General features: G+C 43.8%; 1 protein-coding gene across 1 annotated transcript; it reads right to left on the bottom strand.

Moving 5' to 3' along the window:
• Positions 1 to 433: 433 nt before the first annotated feature.
• Positions 434 to 24,318, bottom strand: LOC137372841 (PDZK1-interacting protein 1-like). The gene is made up of 4 exons (XM_068037179.1): positions 24,186 to 24,318; positions 12,087 to 12,213; positions 9,044 to 9,142; positions 434 to 2,119 (listed from the first exon to the last, which is right to left on the bottom strand). Exons 1-4 carry the CDS (start codon positions 24,307 to 24,309, stop codon positions 2,035 to 2,037), a joined length of 435 nt encoding a protein of 144 aa, XP_067893280.1. The 5' UTR covers positions 24,310 to 24,318; the 3' UTR covers positions 434 to 2,034.

The following is a 24,318-nucleotide window of genomic DNA, read 5'->3' as shown; positions in this document are numbered from 1 at the left end:
GAGACCCTGCATCAGAACCAGGCATGCTTAGAGAAGTAACAGTTTTAAACAAGGCAGGGAAAGTGGGGAAGGGAGGAAAGAACTAGCGGGAAGGTCTGTGATAAGGTGGAAGGCAGGAGCGATTAAATGACAAATGGGCTGATAGTGCAAGGCAAAAAAAAGATGGTAATGGGACAAAAAAAGAAATAAAAGATGCATTTAGAGGGTGTGTAAATGGGTGAAGCAGAATCATCATCAACAGCTGCTAGCCAAACAAAAGGGACAGAGGTTATGGTCTGAAATTGTTGAACTCGATGTTCAGTCCAGAATGCTGTAAAAGTGCCTATTCGAAAGATGAGGTGCTGTTCCTCGAGCTTATGTTGACCTCTAAATACGGGCAACAGTCTCACCTGTTGTTTAGTTCTTGGTACATCTATAATGACACAAATGCACATTTATATTGTTCAAAATAAAGTTTAATACACCATAATCATTTGGCATCTTATATTTTCAAATGCACCTCTAAATCATTTTGAAATCACTGGGAAGCTCACTATTGAACAATTTTTCATAGCAAAACAGAAGAACAGGACAAATTATTGGCATTGGCATAGTAGCAGATACAAATTGAACAAAATTATTCTCATGAATATGATTCTAAATTTCTAAGCACATTGTATCAGGAAATAATCTGAAGCAGTTTTCTATCTCCCCACAGAGTGATCACTTTGAGCTGTCTCCATACACCTCCTAGTGGCTAGTTTCAGAGCAGTACTGGTGAATATTTAGGAGCACACTGTCTGCTCAGAACAGCAGGTCGTCTGGCTCCAACCTATGGCTCTTCCCAGAGTTCAGTTCTTGAGCTCGATTGCATTCAGTGGCGGCCGAGGAGCCCCCGTGATATTTCGCGCCGGGGCTCATTTCAACAGTGGGAGCGGAGCGCCCGCCCCCAATGATGTTGGGGGCGGCCTCCGCGCCCCCGGCAACGGCGTCCAGCGCCACCGCGCAGGCGCCAGCACCATTTTCAAAGGACTTTAAGCCCTTACGAATAAGTGTAATTTTTAAAGGGATAATAGACATGATTTTTATTACAGATAAAAATAAGTGATGGAGGCTCTTCCCTAACCACCCCCCCACTTCCCCCAATGTCATTTCAACAAATGACCATCAATTGCTTGTTCAAATACCTGAACTTCCCCCCCAACCTTCGACCTTTTGCCCTCCAACCCCTTCCCACCATCCCTAAATCCCATAAAAATTGATTTCCCCGCTCCTCCGCCCCTCCCGCCCTGAAAATTTTATTCCTACCCCCTCCCCTCCAGGTTCTCGCCCAGAACTTCGTATGGAGTTCCGAAGGTGAGCAGAGCACGAACATTGGCCGTAATATCGGAGTGGGACGGCCGCCATCTGCAGGTAAGTTTATTTAAATATTTTAAACGTTCATCTATGTATGCTGATGAAGGGCCTGCTGCCAGGCGGTGGGGGGGGGTGGGGGGCGCACCTAGGTCCCACCGGCAGCAGCGGTAATATGCGGCAGGCCCTTCTCGACATCACACGTCAAGGCGGGCCTCTTCCCACAGCATTTTACTGGCCCCCACGCAGCGACCCAGGCATCGAGGGGCCAGTAAAATTCAGCCCAGTGAGTGCAGCTCAGGAGGTTGTTCACAAAAAAGAAAAATCAGCAGTGAACAATCCCGAACTGCTCTCACATATTTCTGAATAACCAGTCGCAAGTGGAGAACAGAGGGGCTTTTGAGCAAGTCACCTGTTTACCCCTCAGCCCAGGGAGGGAAAAATATATCTAAATGTTTACATAAAAATATATTTTAAAAAATCAAATTAAAAGTTCATACATGTGAAACACTCAGACACATTAAAAAACATGGTTCGGATTGTACTAAAAGCTCCACGCCATTAGAATTTCTCCACAATGTCACATACTACCTGTATATTCAAAAATAAACAAGAAAATGTGCTGTATATCCAAAAAAATCATATGAAAATAACCCAATGCTTTAAATAGATCTGCTGAAAAACATCATCTTCTTAATGGTACTACATCACAGTTATAGTTATCTTTGGCGACTCATCATTGGTGATTTCATATATATTTTCATAGGCATTGGGATGTTCACTGGATCTGTTGTATTGAGAAAGGTTAAACAATAATGAGTATGAGATATCGATCCAAAAAAATTCTTAAAATCACTATACTATTATTTTATTCATCATGTACACATACGAAGATATGAATTAGGAGCAGGAGTAGGCCACTAGGCCCCTCGAGTCTGCTACGGCATTCAATAAGACCATGTTTGATCTGATTGTAAACTCAACTCCATATTCCTGCCTACACCTGATAACCTCTCACCCCCTTGCTTATCAAGAATCTATCAACCTCTGCCTTAAAAATATTCAAAGACTATACTTCCACCACCTCTTGAGGAAAAGAGTTCCAAAGACTCATGACCCTCTGAGAGAAAAAGTTTCTCCTCATCTCTTAAATGGGCAACCCCTTATTTTTAAACAGTGACCCCCTAGTCCTAGATTTTTCCACAAGGGGAAACATCCTTTCCACATCCACGCTGTCAAGACCCCTCAGGATCTTATATGTTTCAATCAAGTTTCTTTTCTAAACTCCAGCGGATACAAGCCTAGCCTGTCCAATCTTTCCTCATAAGACAGGTTTACCCATTCCAGGTATTAGTCCAGTAAGTCTTCTCTGAACTGTTTCCAATGCATTTATATCCTGAAATAAGAAGACCAATACTGTACACAGTACTCCAGATGTGGTCTCATCAATGCCTTGTATGACTGAAGCATAACCTCTCTACTTTTGTATTCAATTCCCCTCACAATAAACGGTAACATTCTAGTAGCTTTCCTAATTATTTGCTGTACCTGCATACTAACCTTTTGCGATTTATGCACTAGGACACCCAGATCCCTCTGCATCTCAGAGCTCTGCAATCTCTCACCATTTAGATAATTTGCTTCTTTTTTATTCTTCCTGCCAAAATGGACATTTTTCCACATTATACTCTCAATTTGCGAGATCTTTGCCCACTCACTTAACCTATCTATATCCCTTTGTAGCCTCCTCAAGTCCTCTTCACAACTTACTTTCCTATGTATCTTTCTGTCATCCGCAAATTTAGCAACCATACCTTCGGTCCCTTCATCCAAGTCATTTATATAAATTGTAAAAAAGTTGAGGCCCTTGCACAGATCTCTGTGGCACACCACTTGTTACATCTTACCAACCAGAAAATGGCCCATTTATGCCTACTCTCTGGGTGAAAAAATCTCACTTTCTGCTACACATCACATGATGGATAATGAAGTGATAATGATATGAAGGTTCAATAAAGAAAATTATAATTATGAAAAAAATACATTAAAGTAATTGAGGTGCTTTAATCAGCCAGGTTTGCTTTTTCTGGCTCCTGATCAAATGTGTTGAGCAAAGGATTACGCTGACCCCAATGTTTGAACAGCTTATTAAAGCACACTGTCTAAGCACACAAAGATGTCAGTATGAGCGGGATTTCAATTCCGGGGTCGGGACCGTGACATCGTGTTCATTGCCAGGTCCCGACTCCGCACAGCGTCGGCAACACGCATGCATTGCATTTTTAATTGGGAAAGCACTTAATTGGCCCAGACTCCCGTTTGCCACCCAATTAATGGCAGCGGATGCGGGACACAGGGAGGAGCAGACCTGATTTAAAGGGCAAGCAGCAGCCATTGCCTCAATGATGGAAGGAGAAGCTGAGCAGAAAGCAGTGGGTGGGGAGGGCCCCCATGCCATGGCAGCCCCCCATTTTTCTGATGTCTCACTAGAGGTGCTTCTGGAGATGGTGATAGCATGGAGAAGCATCCTGTTCCCTGCCAGCGGCACAAGAAAGCCTGCAAGGTTAACCAAAAAGGCAGAGCTGGGGGTGGCTCATGAGGTCAGCAGCAGAAGAGTGGTGAGGAGGAACTTGGTCCAGTGCAGGAAACGTTTCAATGACCTGCTTAGGTCTGGCAAGGTGAGTCCAAAGCTAGACCCAAATGGCATGCCTCCAGGTCAGCAGTCATAAGAGTGCAAAAGGGAGGGGCATTCTGAGGGCACATAGAGTTCTCCTGACCATAGGAGAGATGTGTGCATGGCATCATTTTTGACCCATAAGCATAGTTCATTATCTGAGTGCAATTGGACAGTTGGCTACAGGGAAGTCGGCAACACCCTTTGCAAATGAAAAGCTGCAAGTGGTGAGGGAGAGAGGCATTTTCCTAACAGCATCTTTCTTCACCTTGCAGGTCAAACGGGAGGACAAAACCAGGGAGAGTGAGAGGTCACGCTTGGATAATGGGGTCACCCCAGCTTGCGTTACTGATGCATTTTGAGGAGCTGGCCCTTAATCTGGCCAGAGTGGCAAGCCACCGGGATGTTGGAGAAATGGGAGTCCAACATAGACAGGGTGAATAGATCTCAACATTCCCAGGTTCAGGGGATGCAAGGCAATGCTTCCCATATACCGAACTGTCAATGCATAAGCTGTCATCTTATTATTTCAAGCAGCAGAAGCATCTGTTAATTGTGCTGATTTCTCTTGACCACCTTATGTTTCCCACAAGGCCAGCTACAGAGGGGGAGGACACCTTGGAGGAGTGCCAACCTGTTCTGGAGCAGAGAGGGAAGACACCTTGGAGCCTGCACCGTCACGTCTTTCTTGCATATACTCCACCAGCGCAGATACTCACACCTTGGTGGGTCCTTGCACGTTATTACAGAGGGTGGCACAGGATGAAGCGCACATCACATCAGAGCAGGAGGATAAGGGGGAGGCAGAGTCGGTTTGAGCAGCACCCCTTGGAGGATGGAGGACAAGCACAGCCCTGCTCAGCACATCAGAGATGCAGAGCCTAAGGAGTTACAAAACAGACAGCTCCACTTGGAGAAGCAGCGCAAGACGTGTGCCCACATGTTGGAGTTACCTGAGGCACTGCGGAGTCATGCGATGAGAATGGAGGAGTCCATTCATTTCATGTGCTCCACAATGTCTCAGTGCTTTGATCACATGAACTCCTCCACTGACAGAGTGGCCAACCTCATGGAGAGCCATATGTGGCATCACTCAAAATGGATGCAGGAACAGCACACTGATATGCATGGAATGCATGACGCAGGCCATAGCATTGACTGTTTAATGCCGCAAATGGTGCAAAGAAGCATGGAGTGGATACCAGCTGCACCCCAGCCGCTGGTTCCCTCTAGCGAACAAGGGTGACAGATTGTGCTGGGGGCCAGCCCCCATGGGACATCGGCATCATCTTCTGCCTCCAAGGCCCCTCCAACAGACAAAGCCTCTGTAGAATTATGGCCTGTGTCAGAGGCTGCTTCTGCAGTGGTGCTGGTGTAGCAGCCTTAGGAGGTGCACCTCCTTGCTGAAGCCAAATGCTATGGGCATCTCAGTCCCGGACAGGCACTAGCAAGTAGTCTGCCTCAACCACATCCTCAGCCACACGAGAGCAACTCGTAGGAGTGGCCATGAATGCAGGCCACCATGTTGGTAGTATCACTTTGTGGGTCAGTTGTACATGTCATCACACTGTTATATGATAAAGCACTGAGCATGTTGTTGCACTAAGGCAGGCTTGTGTGTCTCCATTTCATCATGTTGAGAGGCAGGAGAATAATGGTTAGCAAAGCAAGGCAGTGCTATGGGGGAGTGTGTGTCAGGTGAAGGCTCTGAAGTCTTGAAGTGCTTGTGCCATTGGAAGGATGCTGACTTTTGTTCTTAATGGATGCTTGCTCTCACTCAGATGAAGGAGACTCTCATCTCCAAATGTCCTGCAGACTGAGTATCGCTGAGGTAAAACGCGTCTGGATTAGAATGGCCCTCGCGTCCCTGCCATCCTGATAATTGTTCTGCCTCTTGAGCCTAACACGGTGACATCCCTGCAAAGCATAGGGACCGTTCTCCAGTTCTGGTTCAGCTTCCTCCTGGTCCTCATCTTCCTCCTCCTCATCTTCCTCTGAGGAGCAGTTCTATTCCAAACCTTCCCCCTCTTCAAGGTCCATACCTTTCTGGAGGGTCATGTTATGAAGTGTGCAGCAAACCACTACAATGCGCAAGACCCTTGAGGGAGTGTTCTGTAGGGCGCCACCCGACAGGTCAAAACACCTAAACCTTATCTTCAGGAGGCTGATGGTCTGCTCAATGATGATCTTTGTGCATTGGTTTTAGTGTCTCTCAGCGTCCGTGGCATGGTCGTGCACTGGAGTCACCAACCATCTTGTCATATAATAAGCCTTATCTGCTAACAGCCATTCACGGATTTCCAATGGCTCCATGAAGAGCTACAGCACCTGCAATTGCCAAAGGATAAAGGTGTCATGGCAGCTTCCAGTACAGCGTGACCTGCTGAGGTCATATACTGGCTGAACGTTTAGGAAGTGAAATCCCTTCTTGTTGAGGAATCTCCCTGACTGCTCAGTCGGTGTTTTGATGGCCACGTGGGTACAATCAATGATTCCCTGCACCTGAGGGAATCTGGCAACACATGCAAATCCACTGCCCTTTGAGCTTGAGGGCCACTATGAATTCAATGTAATCCCCTGCCCTCTCAAACAGAGCATCCATCACCTCTGTGATGCAATGATATCCAGCTGCCTGTGAGATGTCACCAATGTCTGCTCCCATTCCAGGGAAGGAACCAGTTGCAAAAAAGTGCAAGGCCACTGTGACGTTTACAGCCACAGGAAGGCCATGGTGACTGTTCCTGCAAACCCTCGGATGATGCTCAACAAGGATACACGTCAAAAACCATCTGTCTGGACAGTCATAGCCTTCTCCGGCACGGATGCTCCGATATGTCCAGGTAGCTTCTCCTCTGGTGGTAGATCCTTAGCTCAGGGTATTGCCTTCATTGCCATCCTGATCCTCATTCCTGACCCCTGTGTCCCTGTTGTCCAGGGTTCTGCCTCTGCTCCTGCAGATGCTGCTCCTCATCACTCATCGATCCTATGGCGGAGTAGCTTAATCCTAATTTCTGTTATGCCCTTCCTTCCTTTCAGTTGGAATGTGCAGTCTTCCTGAACCCCCCTCTCATGAAACCATGAGACCCATAAGCAGAGGGACCCGCCCAACCACCAGCCCTCTAAAATGCCTCTGTCAAGTGTGGTGAGATATGACAATAGTTCTCCTGACTCTGTACAACTGCTTGCCTGTGAATGAGGGCCTTTTCTGAGCCTTTCCCTTTTACTTGTGCCTTTTGTTGCTGTTGCGCTGTTCTTACTTGCTCCCCGCTGTGTCTCCGCCTCCTCCTTCCTGTCGTGGTTGAAATCCTGCATGGAACATGAACATTCAAAACTGGCCCTTAATGAGCTGATATGATAAGCTCAATAAGTGGCTTGACTAGTTATTTATTGATCTTGGACAGGTTGCCTCCTCTGGCTCTCGGCAGAGCCTTTTAAACTTTGAGCGTGTTGGCTTCATGTCGTAAAACCGGCACGCCAACCAGAGGGGCTGGTTTAAGCGACCATGCACCCCAGTTCCCACCCTCTTATTTGAATAAAAATCCAACCTATGAGTCAGCACTTAGTAGAGGGGTTAAGAATTGGACAGAGGAAAATGGAAAAATAAATCACCAATAGGCTAAAAGAAGGGTTCTAGTTGGTTGAGAACTACCATATATCACTGACTGGATGGTTTAATTCGACATCTGAGTATATCAGAAGGAGCAGTGAAAGTGGCAGAAGCTATATTTTAAACATGATTACATATGTACATATTGGTTGTAATAATGAAATCAAACTTTATGCACTTATTTTGGGACTTACAGACCTAGTTGATGAAATACATAACACATCTTGCCTCATTCTTTGTTGCTTAACTAACATTGGCTTTGATTTTTTTTTGCTGGACAGTAACGTTTTTGCCCAATTTTCTGGTATTTCTGGTACTCTGAGTAAAGTAAAATAAAAATCTTTAAATCCATTTGAAAATACAAAATGCTGCTGCAGATATTTCAAACTTCTGCTTATGTTTCTGATTCAATCATAAATCATGCCATTGTTATTCTCCATATTTGGTGTGGATGCAACATGATCTTTTGGATTGCACCAATGCAGTATGGTGCTGCTGTCTCACACAAATTTGGCACCAACAGCAACACCACTTGATCCTATACTCCCAGTACCATACAGCCGTTCCAGGATAACCATAGGCAGGGCACAGTTTGGTTAGTTCAAAAAGGCCACATGGATCCAGTGCATTACCTTTAAATTTCAAAAGATCTGATAAGCACCCATCAATTATTTTCTACTCTTGAAATTTCACTGGCTGCCAAAGGTCAAGAACAGAGCTGTACGCAAATGTTTAAGTACACACCTACATAGCTCTGACTTCTCCCACACCCAAAGGACTGTGATGTGGCAGTTTGCCACAGCCATCTGGTCATACCATTGTCTCTGATGTATGTTTACACTCCAGCTCCGTGACTGGGATTTAGTTCTGGGATTTGTACCCCAACTGACTCAGTAGCTTGGGGGCGAGGAGTGTATTTTTTCAACACTATAAGTTATAACCAGGGGGAAATATAGCTCAATATCCTGGATGCTTACATTCATCATGATATTTTCAGATTTGGTTCAAGAAATGATGTCAAGTGCAAAAGCTTGCTTTAGTGTTTAGATATGATAAAGGTGCCAACTAATTCAAGATCTGGTCAGTTCCATTGAAAAAAAAGTGAAACTGACTGTTAGTTATGATGTATGATATGAAAGGACCTCCTCCGGAGGTTTCCAGTGCTCCTGGAGGACAAACTGTCTCCTTTACCTCAAAATGTTGCCATGAGTGACTGTGCAATAAGGTAAATGCACCACTGCTTGCAATGCTTTTTGAATCTCATTCCTAACTGTTTCCAGAAACAGTCAGCCTTACAACAACTCTTAAGTTGACATTTCTTTGTAAATGACATTTGTTGTCCCTGGCTACTGTGCTGGAGACTGAGTAATATTCTAATCACCGAACTGCTGATATTCAGAGAATTTAGGAAAATATAACAATTGAGTCACCTCACAACATCTTTTAAAGTCAGGGTTTCAGTGATCTGTGTTCCATTAATATTTGCATAGTCAACTTCTGTCGCTGGTGATTCTGGTTGATTACTCTCCCTGAGCAAAATGAGAAAGATTGAAGCAAAATTATTACATTCCATTTTTGATAATGAAATTCAGCTGCTGTGTTATCAGCATGGTCTCTTTAATCTTTAAAGTTTTGCTGTCTGTAGGATGGTCCCTGGTGAAATATTAATATCACATTCCAGAGCTCCATTGGAATTTTATATAAAGTTCAACCTTTGGGTCACCAAGTACTAGTTTAATTTACTTTGCAGCTTATGCTAATGGAAGTTTTGACAGTGCACATCAATTAAATGTTTAGGGCTGTAAAAATTCAATCTTAGCTACTGTTAATCAGCATTTAGTAAGTTTATAGTTCAATATGCATTTTGGTAAATTTGCTTTCAGCTGATTTACACCAAAAAATTGTGTTTTTCAATATTTTGTGTGGGAATCAACTGCCCTCTTGGTTGGGTGCAAACAAATCCAAATTCTGCATTGCAGTTTTCTTAAACCCCTCTCCCCTGTCTCCTCCACCCTCACTTCCAACAAGTGTGAGGACCTCATGGATTTCTTTATCACTATGACCATCCAATCAGCTGTCTCTGCCACTTGCCTCTCTTCCCCTAGTCCATTGGGCCAAACTTCTTCTAAGGTTCCCCCTGTCGTAGCCCTAAACATGTATCTTTCTCTAATTTCTCTTCAATCTCCCCTCCTGCCCAATCTGAGCTCATCTTGTCCACGAGACCCATTACCAGCCAGCTTCCCTTCCCTGCTCCCATGTTGGCTGATATTGTTAACCGTTCTTTCTCTTCAAGTTCTATCCCCTTCTCCATCAAATCTGCCATCATCACCCCTCTCAAAAAAACAACTCTAGACCCCTCCATCCCTACAAACTACTGCCACAGCTCCAACCTCCCTTTCCTCTCCAAAGTCCTTGAATGTGTTGGCATCTCCCAAATATATGTGTCCATCTTTCCCAGAACTCAATGTTTGAATTGCACCAATCAGATTTCCACCCCGCCACAGTATTGAAACGGCTCTTATCAAAGTCACAAATGACATCCTAGTGACTGTGACAAAGGGAAACTATCCCTGCTCATCCTTCTCAACCCGTCTGCAGCCTTTGGCATGGTTGATCACACCATCCTCCTCCAACGCCTCTCCACTACTATCCAGCTGGGTCGGAGTGCACTTGCCTGGTTCCGTTCTTATCCATAGCCAAAGAAGCGCCTGCAATGGCTTCTCTTCCTGCTCCCTCTGGTGTCCTCTAAGCATCTATCCTTGGCTACCTTCTATTTCTCATCTATATACTGCCCCTTGACAACATCATCCAAAAACATATCAGTTTCCACGTGTAAGCTGATGATACCCAGCTCTACCTCACCATCACCTCGCTCGACCTCTCCACTGTCTCTAAATTGTCAGACTGCTTGTCCGACATTCCGTACTGATGAGCAAAAATTCCCTCCAATTAAATATTGGGAAGACCGAAGCCATTGCCTTTGTACCCCGAAATAAGCTCTTCTCCCTAACCACTGACTCCATCCCTCTCCCTGGAACTATCTGAGGCTGAACCAGACTTCTTGCAACCTTCATGTCAAATTTGACCCCGAGATGAGCTTCTGATCACATATCCACTCCATCACTAATTCTGCCTATTTCCACTTCCATAACATCGCTCGACTCTGTCCCTGCCAGAGCTTATCTGCTACTAAAACCCTCATCCATGCCTTTGTTACCAGTAGGCTTGACCATTATAATACACTCTAGACCTACCTCCCACATTCTACCTTCCATAACTTGAGGTTATCCAAAAATTCTGTTGCCTGCGTTCTATCTTGTACCAAATCCCACTCACTGACCTACACTGACCCCTGGTAAAGCTATGCCTCAATTTTAAAATTCTCATCCTTGTTTTCAAATCCCTCCATGACCTCACCCCTCCCTATCTCTGTAATCTCCAGCCCCACAATCCTCCCAGATATATGTGCTTGCTCCTCTAATTCTGGCCTCTTGAGCATCCCCAATTTTAATCACACCACTATTGACAGTCATGCCTTCAGCTACCTTGACACTAAGTTCTGGAATTCCCTCCGCCTCTTACCTCACTTTTCTCCTTAAGACACTCCTCAAAACCTACTTCTTTGACCAAGCTTTCGGTCATCTACCCTAATATTTCCTTATGTGGCTCAGTGACATATTTTGTTTTGTAATGCCTCATGTTTTATTACATTAAAGGCACTATATAAATTCAAATTGTCATTGTTATTGGGTTGCAAATAATATTATAACATTATAGTCATAAATATATAATATATATATATCATTAGCAGATAATCGTAGGATATGGAAAATACTTCAACGTGACTGAAGCATGTAACATATGATGCTAAATTCAGAAAGAATCTGTTGGGTCACCTGCAAGGATTTCAGTGTTTCACGGTGACACAATTGCATGCTCTATTTATTAAAGTATAGCAAAACTGAAAGCATATTTCATATTTTTAAATAATTTAAAAATTGCATTTGTGGTTTATTCTCCCAGGTGATGCAGAATGAATGTGCCAATGTGGTTAATCGATGTTATTCAACTGTTTGCAGGTACCCTTTCACAGCATAAATCTTTATATTCCTATCATCTCGTTAGCTCTGTCACTGAGGTGCAGTAAAGCAGTCTGCAGACATTTAAGAGCATCTGTCAAGCATCAGTTTTAGGCATACAAATTAATCCTGTAAACTGAGCTCATGAAGAAATTGTAGGTTTCATTCTACTATCCCAAACCACCCTGATGCACCTCTCAGAGCTGCATTGGTGGAGATGTGAGAACAGTCCCTTCATATGCAGCCCTTTTCAATGGCATGAGAGACCAGGGAAGGGAAGAAAATTAAGGATTAAAAGCAGCATATTGCAAATTCCAAAAATATTTACATTATAAATGAACTGTCAAAATGTTAGAAGCTCATACAGTAAAAATAAAATAGTTCAGGAACTTACTCAGAATCTTTGCACCAGATTTTATTGACAATAAATCCAATGAAACATAGGCACAGGAACACAACTACTGCAATGATCCCTGTAAGCCAGGGTTGTAAATCTCTGTTAGACTGTTCTTTAAGCTCTCCTGTTGAAAAAAAAATTACATAAAATCACCACTAATTCCATTTAATGTAATAAAATTGTCCTTTCACAGGTCTAAGATAGTTCAAAGCAAAATTTATGCCTGTTTCTAGGGAAGTCACTCACATTTTATGCAATTCTGCTTAAATTGTGATATATTTATTCATCAATTACAAAATTGCTGTTATGATATTGCATGTTGTAAATGTTTATAAATCTGTCTCTTTTACAATGCTTACCCCCTCAAAGTCCAAACCTTAATAACATTACAAGAAATACTTGAGACTTGTGGGATTTCAGTATCTGAGTAAAAACTTATAAGGGCCCAGATTCTGCACTGGAAATAATGGTGAAGCTATGTTTGTTCACTGTTATTATGAGTAAATTGGACAGCAACTTCTGGTGACCACATAAGCACAGTTAAACAAGGAAAACCTGAAGTTGCTGTCTGACCTACCATGCTCTTCCACAAGCATTGCTACATTGGTACATCACCAAGAGACTGGGCATTGAAATCCATGTAAGGGCATAAGTTATGGAACTTTATAGAATCAGAGATTTATGGCACAGAAGGAGGCCATTCAGCCAATCGTGTCCATGCCAGCTGAAAAAAAAGTTATCCAGCCTAATCCCACTTTCCAGCTCTTGGTCCATAGCCCTGTAGGTTATGACAGCTCAAGTACATATTCAAGTACCTTTTAAATGTGATGAGGGTTTCTGCCTCTACCACCCTTTCAGGTAGTGAGTTCCAGACCTCTACCACCCTGTGGGTGAAATAATTTCTCCTCAACTCCCCTCTAATCCTTCTACCAATTACATTAAATCCATCTCCCCTGGTTATTGACTTCACTGCTAAAGGAAATAGGTCCTTCATTTCCATTCTATCTAGGCTCCTCATAATTTTATACACCTTAATTAAATCTCCCCTCAGTCATCTCTGATGCAAAGAAAACAACCCCAATTTTTCCAATCTTGCATCATTGTTAAAATTCTCCAATCCTGGCAACATGTTTGTAAATGTCCTCTCTACCCTCTCCAGTGGACTCATAGCCTTCCTGTATTTTTAAAAAATTCTTTCACGGGATGTGAGCATCGCTGGCTAATGCAGTATTTATTGCCCATCCCTAATTGCCCTTGAGAAGGTGGTGATGAGCCGCCTTCTTGAACCACTGCAGTCCATGTGGTGTAGATACACCCACAGTGCTGTTAGGAAGGGAGCTACAGGATTGTGACACAGCGACAGTGAAGGAATGATGATATAGTTCCAAGTCAGGATGGTGTGTGGCTTGGAGGGGAACTTGCAAGTGGTAGTGTTCCCCTGCATCTGCTGCCCTTGACCTTCTAGGTGGTAGAGGTCACAGGTTTGGAAGGTGCTGTTGAAGGAGCCTTGGTGAGTTGCTGCAATGCATGTGTTGCCAGAACAGTGCACAGTACTCCAGCTGTGGCCTAACTCGTGTTTTATGGAGTTCTAGCATAACCTCCCTGCTCTTAAAATCTATGCCGTGCCTAATGGAAGAAAGTATCTCATATGCCTTCTTAACCACCTTATCTACTTGTCCTGTTATATTCAGTGCCTGTGGACATGCACTTCAAGGTCCCTCTGTTCCTCTACGCTTCACGGTATCCTACCATTTATTGTGTATTCCCTTGCCTTGTTTGCCCTCCCCAAATGCATTACCTAACGCTTCCCCAGACTGAATTCTATTTGCCATTTTTCTGCCCACCTGACCAGTCCATTGATATCCTTCTGCAGTTTAGAAGTTTATTCCTCACTATCAATCACATTTTTGTATCATCTGCAAACTTCTTAATCACGTTCCCTATGTTTAAAGTTTAAATCACTAATATATACCACGAAAAGCAATATACATAGTACTGAGCCCTGTCGAATCCCACTAGAAATAATCTTCCAATCACAAAAAGTACCCATCAACCTTAACCTTTTGCTTCCTTACTTATCCTTTACTTAACCAATAGGTACTCAGTAAACATGGCAGGAAAAGTTAGAGCTGGTGCATTCAGGAGTAAGTGAATTTTGATCAGAGAGCTAAGTCTTAATTATTGCCAATCAACCTATCTGGCACAGAAAAATTTATTTTACAAATGTGGAGTCTGATTCCTTCGGAATTTAATTATTTTTTGGAGATTTAAATAAAATAAAATTGCTTTTCTATGGTCTCTTTTCTCTCTATCTCATCTTTCTATCCCTTGCTTTATTTTGCTTTTTGTACATGATTTTCATTGAATTCAATACTCTAATTTATACTTGGTTTAAACTGAGTGGCTCAGTAAGGATTCTTCAATATGTTTGCACCAGATCTGATCTCACATACGCACAGATTGTAGAAGATGCCATGCTGTAAAGGATCTCTAAGTATTGTAACTTGGCGCTCAAAAGTCTACAAAAGGTCTATGGGCAGTCTTAAGCATGACGAGTGGAAATCACTGTTTCTTTGCTGCTGACAGTAAAATCCTGGCCAAGATTTCAATTGTGCGGTCTGTTCAGAGAACATTTAAAGAGCTGTGTTGTGAGTGTATACTCAGTGGCCTCTATAGGTATAATAAAGTGCAACTGTGGTTGTAGATTCAGATTTGTGATTCAACATTCACTGAGTTCTTCAATTTAAGCTTGTCTGCTGTATAGCAATTACAGCCCTTGAGAAGGTGGTGATGAGTTGCCATCTTGAACCACGACAGTGCATGTGGTGTAGGTATACTCACAGTGCTGTTAAGAAGGGAATTCCAGGATTTTGACCCAGTGACAATGAAGGAACGGCAATATAGTTCCAAGTCAGGATGGTGTGTGGCATGGAGGGGAACTTGCAGGTAGAGGTGTTCCCATGCATCTGCTGCCCTTGTCCTTCTAGGTAGTAGAGGTTACGGGTTTGGCAGGTGCTGTTGAAGGGGCCTTGGTGAGTTGCTGCAGTGCATCTTGGAGATGGTACACACTCCTGGCACTGTGCATCTGTGGTGGAGGGAGTGAATGTTGAAGGTGGTGGATGGGGTTCCAATCAAGTGAGCTGCTTTGTCCTGGATGGTGTTGAGCTTCTTGAGTGTTGTTGGAGCTGCACCCATCCAAGTAAGTGCAGAGTATTCCATCACACTCCTGACTTGTGCCTTGTAGGTGGACAACAGGCATTGGGGAGGTGGGTTACTCACCACAGAATTCCCAACCTCTGACCTGCTCTTGTAGCCACAGTATTTATGTGGCTGGTCCAGTTCAGTTTCTGGTCAATGGTAACTCCCAGGAATTTGATAATGGAGGATTCAGCAATGGTAATGCCATTGAACATCAAGGGGAGATTGTTAGATTCTCTCCTGTTTGAGATGTTCATCGCCTGGCACTTGTGTGGCGCGAATGTTACTTGCCACTTCAGCCCAAGCCTGGATGTTGTCCAGGTCTTGCTGCATGTGGACATGGGCTGCTTCAGTATCTGAAGAGTGAAGAATGGTGCTGAACATTGTACAATCATCAGTGAACATCCCCACCTCTGACCTTATGGTGGAGGGAAGGTCATTGATGAAGCAGCTGAAGTTGGTTGGACCTAGGACACTATCCTTAGGAACTCCTGCACTGATGTCCAGGGATGGAGATGATTGACCTCCAATGACCACAAACATCTTCCTTTGTGCTAGGTATGACTCCAACCCGTGGAGAATTTTCCCCTGATTCCCATTGACTCCAGTTTTGCAAGGGCTCCTTGATGCCATACTTGGTCAAATGCTGCCTTGATGCCCAGGACAATCACTCACACCTTACATCTGGATTTCAGCTCTTTTGTCCATATTTGGACCAAGGCTGTAATGAGATCTGGAGCTGAGTGGCCCTGGTGGAACCCAAACTGAACATCAGTGAGCAGGTTATTGCTGAGCAAGTGCTGCTTGTTAGCACTGTTGACAACCCTTTCCATCACTTTGCTGATGATTGGGAGTAGACTGATGGGGTAATTGGCTGGGTTGGATTTGTCTTGCTTTTTGTGCACAGGACATACCTGGGCAATTTTCCACATTGCTGGGTAGATGCCAGTCTTGTAGCTGTACTGGAACAGCTTTGCTAGGGGTGCGGCTAGTTCTGGAGCACAAGCCTTCAGTACTATTGCCGGAATGTTGTCAGGCCCATAGCCTTTGCAGTATCCAGTGCCTTCAGCTGTTTCTTGATATCACGTGGAGTGAATTGGATTGACTGAAGACTGGCATCTGCGATGCTGGGGACCTCAGAAGGAGGCCACGATGGATCATCCACTCGGCACTTCTGGCTGAAGATGGATGCAAATGCTTCAGCCTTGTCTTTTGACAAGGACTCCTCCATTCTCTCTGCAATTATGGTTAGTGTGCTTGGAAGGCCAGTCAGTACATTTCACATTATCTACTACTGTTCAATGATTCTCCTTTCCATCAACAGGCCCCAAGGTACAGCATCTGTTCCCAGCTGAGCAGAACTTGGAGGGGACTCTGCACAGCTGTCCCTGCCACCAATATCTACTTTTGGTCACTTGAGAAGAGCCGCCAGGTGAAAACCCCAACTATTTTCATTACTGATCCCACTGAAGTGCAATTATCTGAGCTAGTGTACAGTAAGCTTGAGATTGTAACAGTACATCCTCAGAATGAATCAGCTCCTGTAAGGAATCATCTTCCATGACATCCATTGACTGCTGCTACATGTTTGAAGGCCCTGGCAAAGGTGAAAGATCTGTATTAGTACTGGCAAGGTAAGAATGTTATTATTATTATTATGAAGAGGATCATACTTCACTCTCTGTTGAAATCAAGTCAATATGACCGAGCATCATGTGACATGTGGGTCGCTGTTATTTACTTGTATCATTAACTATCTGGAAGCTCCCTGTTCCCAATGGCCAGGAACGCCAAAACTCCACTTATCTCCAGCACCACCTCCTCTGCACTTGGGAGATGGGAAATGTGTGCAGTCCCACCTCCAGTTCTCTCTTCTTTTGCAACTGGTGTAATGGTTTCCGTTTACCTGATGGATGAAGTGCACTTAAAGGTGACTGATGTGAGAAAGTGCACAGAAAGAGAAGGAACAGTGCATGAATAAATGGGTGTGAGGAGTGATGTGATAGTATAGGCTTGACAAGACAGAGTGAGGGGGTGGGGTGATGCGCAGAGCTGGATAAATGTACTCAGGAACGGTACTCACCTTTCCTGACCTGGTAGGTCATTAAAATGCTTATTCTACTGAATCCAGAAGTGTGGCACAATTCTCCTGCTGCTCACCTCCTAGGTCATCTCCAGCCACATCTTCTTGCTTTCTCTAGAAGATTTCTTCCACTCATTACTGAGGAAGAGTATCTGCCTCTGGCTCCTTAACTCCCAGCAGCACATCACTCATGACCGCAGGGAAAGAAATCTGCATCCTTACCTGGTCTGGATTACACATGACTGCAGATCCACTTAACTCTTAACTCTTGACCCTTAACGTCCCTCTGAAATGAGGTAGCAAGCCACTCAGTCGTATCAAACCACTGCAGACTAAAGCACTGTGGATGTATATACGCCACCACATGGTCTGCAGCAGACGGCTTACCACCACTTTCTCAAGGATGGCCTTGAGAGAGATGCTCACATCCCAAGAACTAATGAAAAAAGTTTAAGATATAACTTTTGGTTTGCAGAATGAGAATGTGTCATCCTGAAATTGTTAGTTCAGTAATTAAGATAAGACAAAGATGGCTAGCAAAAGCTGTAAGGCTGCAATTTAATTGAGGGATTCTGAATTCAGCTGAGGAAGTGAAAAGAGTAAAGCGCATACCGATTATGAATGTCAGCAAACCTCAACATATACTATTCTCTGAAATAAAGCTGTTTTTATGATGTATAAAAATCATGCAGCATCGGAGAAATAGGAATTAAACGGTAACAATACTGCACTGTGATACACATTTAACTCAGACTGAGGTAAATATTATGTCATATCAACTTCAACTGAGATGACAAATTTATTTGACTGATACTGGGGAATATGGAGGTTTGCAAATCTCCAAGTTTTGGCCAGTTTTGCTGCTTTTGGGTTCCACTCGATCTAAGAGCAATATGAAAATCTCTCAGATGATTCAGATTTACACACTACAAATTGTTTTAGCACTGGATGTGTGACTTAAAAAATATAAAATATCTGAAATTCAGCTATTTCACTACTAAAAATCATAAAAAGGATTTGTAGGAACAGCAAAGGCCATGAGATTCAGGAAAACCGTGATTCTTTCATTAACCTCAACTCCACCTCCCCACTTAGTCACTTTACCTCTCTACCCCTTCTCTCTCCAGAAACACTTCAGGTTGTCTCTTGAATCCATTTATATTATTTAATTCTGCTAATTTATTCCCCAACTCCATCATCCATCAAAATATTCTTCCCAACTTCCTGATTTACTCCTAGCTTTCTAACTAATGTGGCCTGGTGTTTAAAACCTTTGCCACAGTGAACAACTTCCACAGAAGCCCACCTTTCTTAACTTTGTCCTCCTAACTTAAATTCCTTGAGGTCTGGAATAATTTTGGATCCTTGTTTTTCAACCCTCCCAACTACAATATTGATGTTCCTATAATTCATTGGCCACAACAGTGCCCAATTGTCTAGATGGAGTCTGACAAATACCTCAAATAGCAACCATGTAACTATTACTGAGTTGGACTTTATCCCTTGGCTACTGCAATCCATATTTGTTTTAATCTTACTACAGCCAAGTACTAGGCCCCCCTAAATTTCCTAACTGCTTAGTATGCTGTTCATCTATTCTGTTTAACATACGCACCCTCTTTTGTTCGCCTATGGATTATTTTAGTCTTAAATACATTGCTACCCATCAATCTGAGGCCTGAATCCTCCTCAATCTGTTGCATTTGCTGAGAATTTCCTTGCAGCGTCTTGTACTATGCTGCTGTAACTTTTTCGGAAACTCTATTTACATGTGCAATAAGAGCTCCTGCTGAACTTCTGCCAAGGTTACAGCAGCAGAGCACGAGAAGCTCCAAGGAAATTCCTGGCAATTGGCTCTCTGCAGTTTGTACTGCAAATTGTTCAGTAACTTGGGAAATATTACTAATCCCTCATTCCCTCTGCTTTCATTGTCGTCCATTCTCCTGTCTCTTGCGCTGAGCTGCACATCTCCAAATGGAATCATGTTAAAGGTCAAAGCCACAGCTGAGACCCAGACTGCCTATAAGCAGTATAAAGGGAGATCAGGTGGCATACTTGGATCTTTAAAAAACTTTTGACAAGTTGCACATTGGCTGTGTAATGCTAATATTAGGAATTACAGAAGAGGGGGTAATAAAATGGACCGGGTCCGGAGGGACACGATGTTCAAATCTCTGGACATGGGCGGGAAAAATGTACCCAACGTGGCCCTCATCCTGATGACCACCTTCGTGTGCGGCTGCATCAAGCTATGTGTAGATCCCCAGTACGCAAACTCCAAGTGTCACTACGTGCTGAGGTTCTATCTGTCCCCGGTGTTGCGAAGGATGGGCCTGGTCACACTGCCGCGGAACGCTCCGTGCAGTTGGGACGTGCCGTACCACCTATCCTTCGTGGAGCAGTTTCTGCGGAAAAACACCTTTGACCACCGGTCCATCAGGCAGTGGTCTGCACGGAATGTCCTCAAGGCCCTACGGGAAAAGGAAACGGTGGATCCTGTCGGATGGTTCCCCGAGCAGACCGTCAAAGTCATTTGGCGGAATGCCTCATCACCAGAACTTTCAAACAAGCACCAAGACGTAGCTTGGCTGGTGGTGAGAAGGGCCCTCCCCGTCAGATCCTTCATGCACACCCGAAGTCTCGCCCCCTCCGCACAGTGCCCCCGCATTGGCTGTGGTGGGGAAGAGACGGTCGCCCACCTCCTCCTGGAATGTGCCTTTGCAAAGCAGGTGTGGAAAGAGATGCAGTGGTTTTTGTCAAGGTTCATCCCAAGCAGCTCTGTAACACAGGAGTCTGTGCTCTACGGGCTGTTCCCAGGGACGCACACCGAGACAAACATCAACTGCTGCTGGAGGACTATCAATTCGGTGAAAGACGCCCTTTGGTCTGCCCGAAACATGCTGATCTTCCAGCGCAAAGAGTTGTCCACCACCGAATGTTGCAGACTGGCACATTCCAAGGTCCAGGACTACGTGCTGAGGGACGCACTAAAGCTTGGGGCAGCCGCAGCAAAGGCTCAATGGGGAAAGACCACAGTGTAAGGTTCCCCCACCAAGCTGGACTGAGGGGCTGGATCCATGGGAAACCCCTCGAACTGTTTCGTTAATATTCTCAATTGCTGTAAATGTAAAACTGTAATTGACATGACAATTGTGAAACGGAAGGGTTGGGAAGAAACTCATGACAGTATTGAAGGAAACTGATCTCCCTTGCAATGTTTGTATTTTTTGGTGCTGTTTGGAAACTGTTTGGCAATGTAATTTTTACAGATTTTTATGAATAAAGTATATTTTGGAAATAAAAAAAAAGAAGAGGGGGTAAAGGATGGATAGATAATTAGCTCAAAAGTGGGAAGCTAACCATAAGAACATTCCAAGCTGGAACTAATTGATCGGTAGAATGCTGCAATGGTTGAGCTTGGAATTTGTGATATTTTAATATAAATTTCTGTCAGGGTTATAGTGAATTGTGATGACAGCAATTCTGATTTGTGAGCCTCCAGATCTGATTTCCAATCAGGGGACTGTATCTGAGAGAATGTTTGTTCAATCAGAAATTTGGCATACTTATAAAGCAACAGGACCTTTTATGATTTACCCCTCAATCAACATCACTAAAACAGATTATCTGGTCATTATCACATTGCTGTTTGTGGGTATTTGCTGTGAGCAAATTGGCTGCTGTGTTTCCTACATTACAACAGTGACTACACTTCAAAAGTACTTAATTAGCTGTAAAGCACTTTGAGATGTCCGGTGGTCATGAAAAGTGCTGTATAAATGCAAGCCTTTCTTTTTCATTATTGACAACATGAGCGACCATTCACAAAGCAAATTCTTGATTTCAGTTTAACTCAAGCCCAAAACTCCAATGAGAGGAGCAGATCTCCTTGGAGAAACTCCTTGAGGCATTTATAACATAAAAAATATGAGAACATTTAAAGGCTTGTTCTGAGTTTGGCTAAAATATAGCTCATGTTCCCATACGTGCAAGTTCTAGTGGAATGACAGCCTGATTAGCATGCGGTTGGTTGATTTGCATAAGTTTTATAAGCTTTTTTAAAAAAAGCTTTCTAACCTATAGCACGAGAAGCTCCAAGGAAATTCCTGATAATTGGCTCTCTGCAGTTTGTACTGCAGATTGTTCATCATTGGAGGGGCACAGAATCAGGAGTGCAACGGTAATCTTAAAGAGAGACAACTTTTTCTTAGGAGGCTTATTTTCTAGACAGCTTGCCATTGGAGTTCCTCGAATTGTGTTATGCCCTTCAGTAAACAAGGCCTGGAGGTTTTATTGGAGCAGGTGACTGTAAGGAAAGTAGTAGTGCTTTGGGCTGAGGGAAATCTTCCAGCAGAGCCAATGTACAGTAAGCATAGTAAGCAGTGGCCAAGCATGTGGATGTTGTCTTCTCATTTTTTCATTCATTGCAACAAATAAAAAGAAAGGTTCTCCAGAATGATGGGTGCAAAGGTCGGAGGATGCCCAGTAAAAGTATGGCTGAATTATGCATACACCACAGTTCACAGTGTGCCACCACATCTGCAAAGCAGTCTGCAAGCACTGGTCCTAGCTCTCCTTCTTAAACCTCCTCATCAAGGGTCAGACCTCCTCTCAGTCACACAACTCCAGCATGTTTTCTCACCAACTCACTATATGACTCCTAAAATGATGCTCTCTGCTCATCCTTTCACGCCAGATGGAATGTAGGCTGTTCACTGGTGTGCTCTTCATGTTCCCTCGAAATGGTCAGAGGCTCTTTGTTCTCTTTACAAAGGGAAAAGCTGCACATAATCAGCAGCAGAATACCCAGACCATGGACACCTCAGTCGCTATGAAGTGCAGGCCCGCAAATAGTTGGAGTGGAGGTCAATGAAGGAATGGATGAAGGAGAGTTTAGTAGATTCAAACCAGTCCAACAAGACATATATAGTCTCATTTCAACTTCCTCTTCTTGATAGCAATTAACACTCTGTGACTAAGAAGCAGCAACTATCAGTTTAGGCCTTGCGACTGTGGTCACAGCCATCGGTCACATAACCTATGTTAACATGGTCACTTTGGGCTCTCCCAAGATGAGCAATTTGACACCAGGGAGGAGATGAAGCAGGTCCATCTCATCAGCATCTGTAAAGCAATCCTGATCTCCCAGCAGGAACAGGACATTTGCCACAGGTCGACACTGAGAAGCAGCAGTACCACACAGTTGCCCACACAAAGCCCATATGGGGCATTGTGATTGCAATTCAAAGGGTCAGATGGCGGCACAGTGGCGCAATGGTTAGCACTGCAGCCTCACAGCTCCAGCGACCTGGGTTCAAATCTGGGTACTGCCTGTGTGGAGTTTGCAAGTTCTCCCTGTGTCTGTGTGGGTTTCCTCCGGGTGCTCCGGTTTCCTCCCACAGCCAAAAGACTTGCAGGTTGATAGGTGAATTGGCCATTATAAATTGCCACTAGTATAGGTAGGTGGTAGGGGAATATAGGGACAGGTGAGGATGTGGTAGGAATATGGGATTAGTGCAGGATTAGTATACATGGGTGGTTAATGGTCGGCACAGACTCGGTGGGCCGAAGGGCCTGTTTCAGTGCTGTATCTCTAAATAAAATTAAAAAAAAATAAAATGCTGCAGCGGGAGGTGAGCACCAAAGCGCTGAATTTAAGGAAAGCAACAGCAAACAGTAAGAAAATGCACTAATTATAATGCATAAAATTCAGTTTGTCTAAGCAGTCAAACTGCAAACCGTGCAAATATGGTAAACCAGCTAAAGTGGTCGACAGCTTTAAAGAATAGGTTTCAGGTTTCACTATCTCATTTACTAAGGTAGTCAGCGAAACAAGAGCCGCAGGACAGAACAACCTGGAAGCCAGAGTTGTGACATTTCACCGTTTCCTCGAGATCACTGAAATAGAGCCGCCTCGAAACCTTTTCCCCACTGAATCGGAGCTTTAGCATCCAGTGCGCTGAGGGCTCCCCTCCCAATAAAAGAATTGTGTAGGGGTTACATATGTTCAGTAATCTTAAATGAACTAAAATTTGAGATTGGACAGTACAGGGGCGAGGACCGATAAGGACTGACGCTTTTAGCTCGCCAGTTGGATACTTATACTGAAATCACTAAGATCTCCGGCGGTGATATTATAAAGAAGATTGGCTGATAGGTATTTGGCCCTTGTTACATTTGAATAGCTGTAAGGGGCCGACAACCGTTGGAGTGAGTGGCCCGTGTCCCTTGGCAGTCGGGGATTCTGAAGGGGCAGGCGGGGAATCCGGAATACCTTCACTGGAAAACTACACACACCGATTTCACTCAGTCTTATTTTAATAATTCTGCCACCCTCATCGCATGATCAGATTTTGCTCAGTCCGAATGCTGTTCAAATCTCCGCTCATCGTAAAGATAGTTTGTTTTAAAGATACCTGAGGGACAAAATGCTGAACTACGAAAGGATAATTCAATCCAAAATCACATTCCAATGTATTTCTAATGCTATGAAATTGACAACTTCTGAAAAAGTAATGAGATGGATCTTGAAATAGCACCGAGCCTGTTTCAGATCTTTACTAAATGTTGTTGTTCTCTGGAGTCCTGCTCAGCCAACTCAGAGACCAACACTTCCCGAAAGAGAACTTATTTCCAAACATTGGAAAAACCCTGTTTTTGTTAAATATAAAAGACTAGGAGTAATCTGAATAATGGAGTCATTTACTGTTACAATTTTTACCTCAACGGGCCTCTGAGGTTTTAGCTGAGTTTTAATCCGATTCTCGTTATGTTAATCCCCGTGTTTGCATTTGAAGCAAAAAGTGTTCACCTACCATTCTGGGTATTTACAGAAACCAGTGCGATTAAAACACAACAAAGTTGAAGGCCTTTGCGAAACATCGTGGACTGCAAATGGATTCCAAAATGAATTAAACTTGTCGGTGCAGAGTTACACATTGGCTGACA

This window comes from Heterodontus francisci, chromosome 8 (genome assembly GCF_036365525.1).
Source record: "Heterodontus francisci isolate sHetFra1 chromosome 8, sHetFra1.hap1, whole genome shotgun sequence".
NCBI lineage: Eukaryota > Metazoa > Chordata > Chondrichthyes > Heterodontiformes > Heterodontidae > Heterodontus > Heterodontus francisci.
This window is presented reverse-complemented; position numbering and strand designations above follow the sequence as displayed.

Coding starts and splice junctions, on each gene's coding strand:
- LOC137372841 (XM_068037179.1), bottom strand. CDS start 24,309: ATGTGTAACTCTGCACCGACAAGTTTAATTCATTTTGGAATCCATTTG. Junction 12,214..24,185: donor TTCTGTAAATACCCAGAATG/GTAGGTGAACAC, acceptor TTTTTTCAACAG/GAGAGCTTAAAGAACAGTCT. Junction 9,143..12,086: donor ATCTGGTGCAAAGATTCTGA/GTAAGTTCCTGA, acceptor CATTTTGCTCAG/GGAGAGTAATCAACCAGAAT.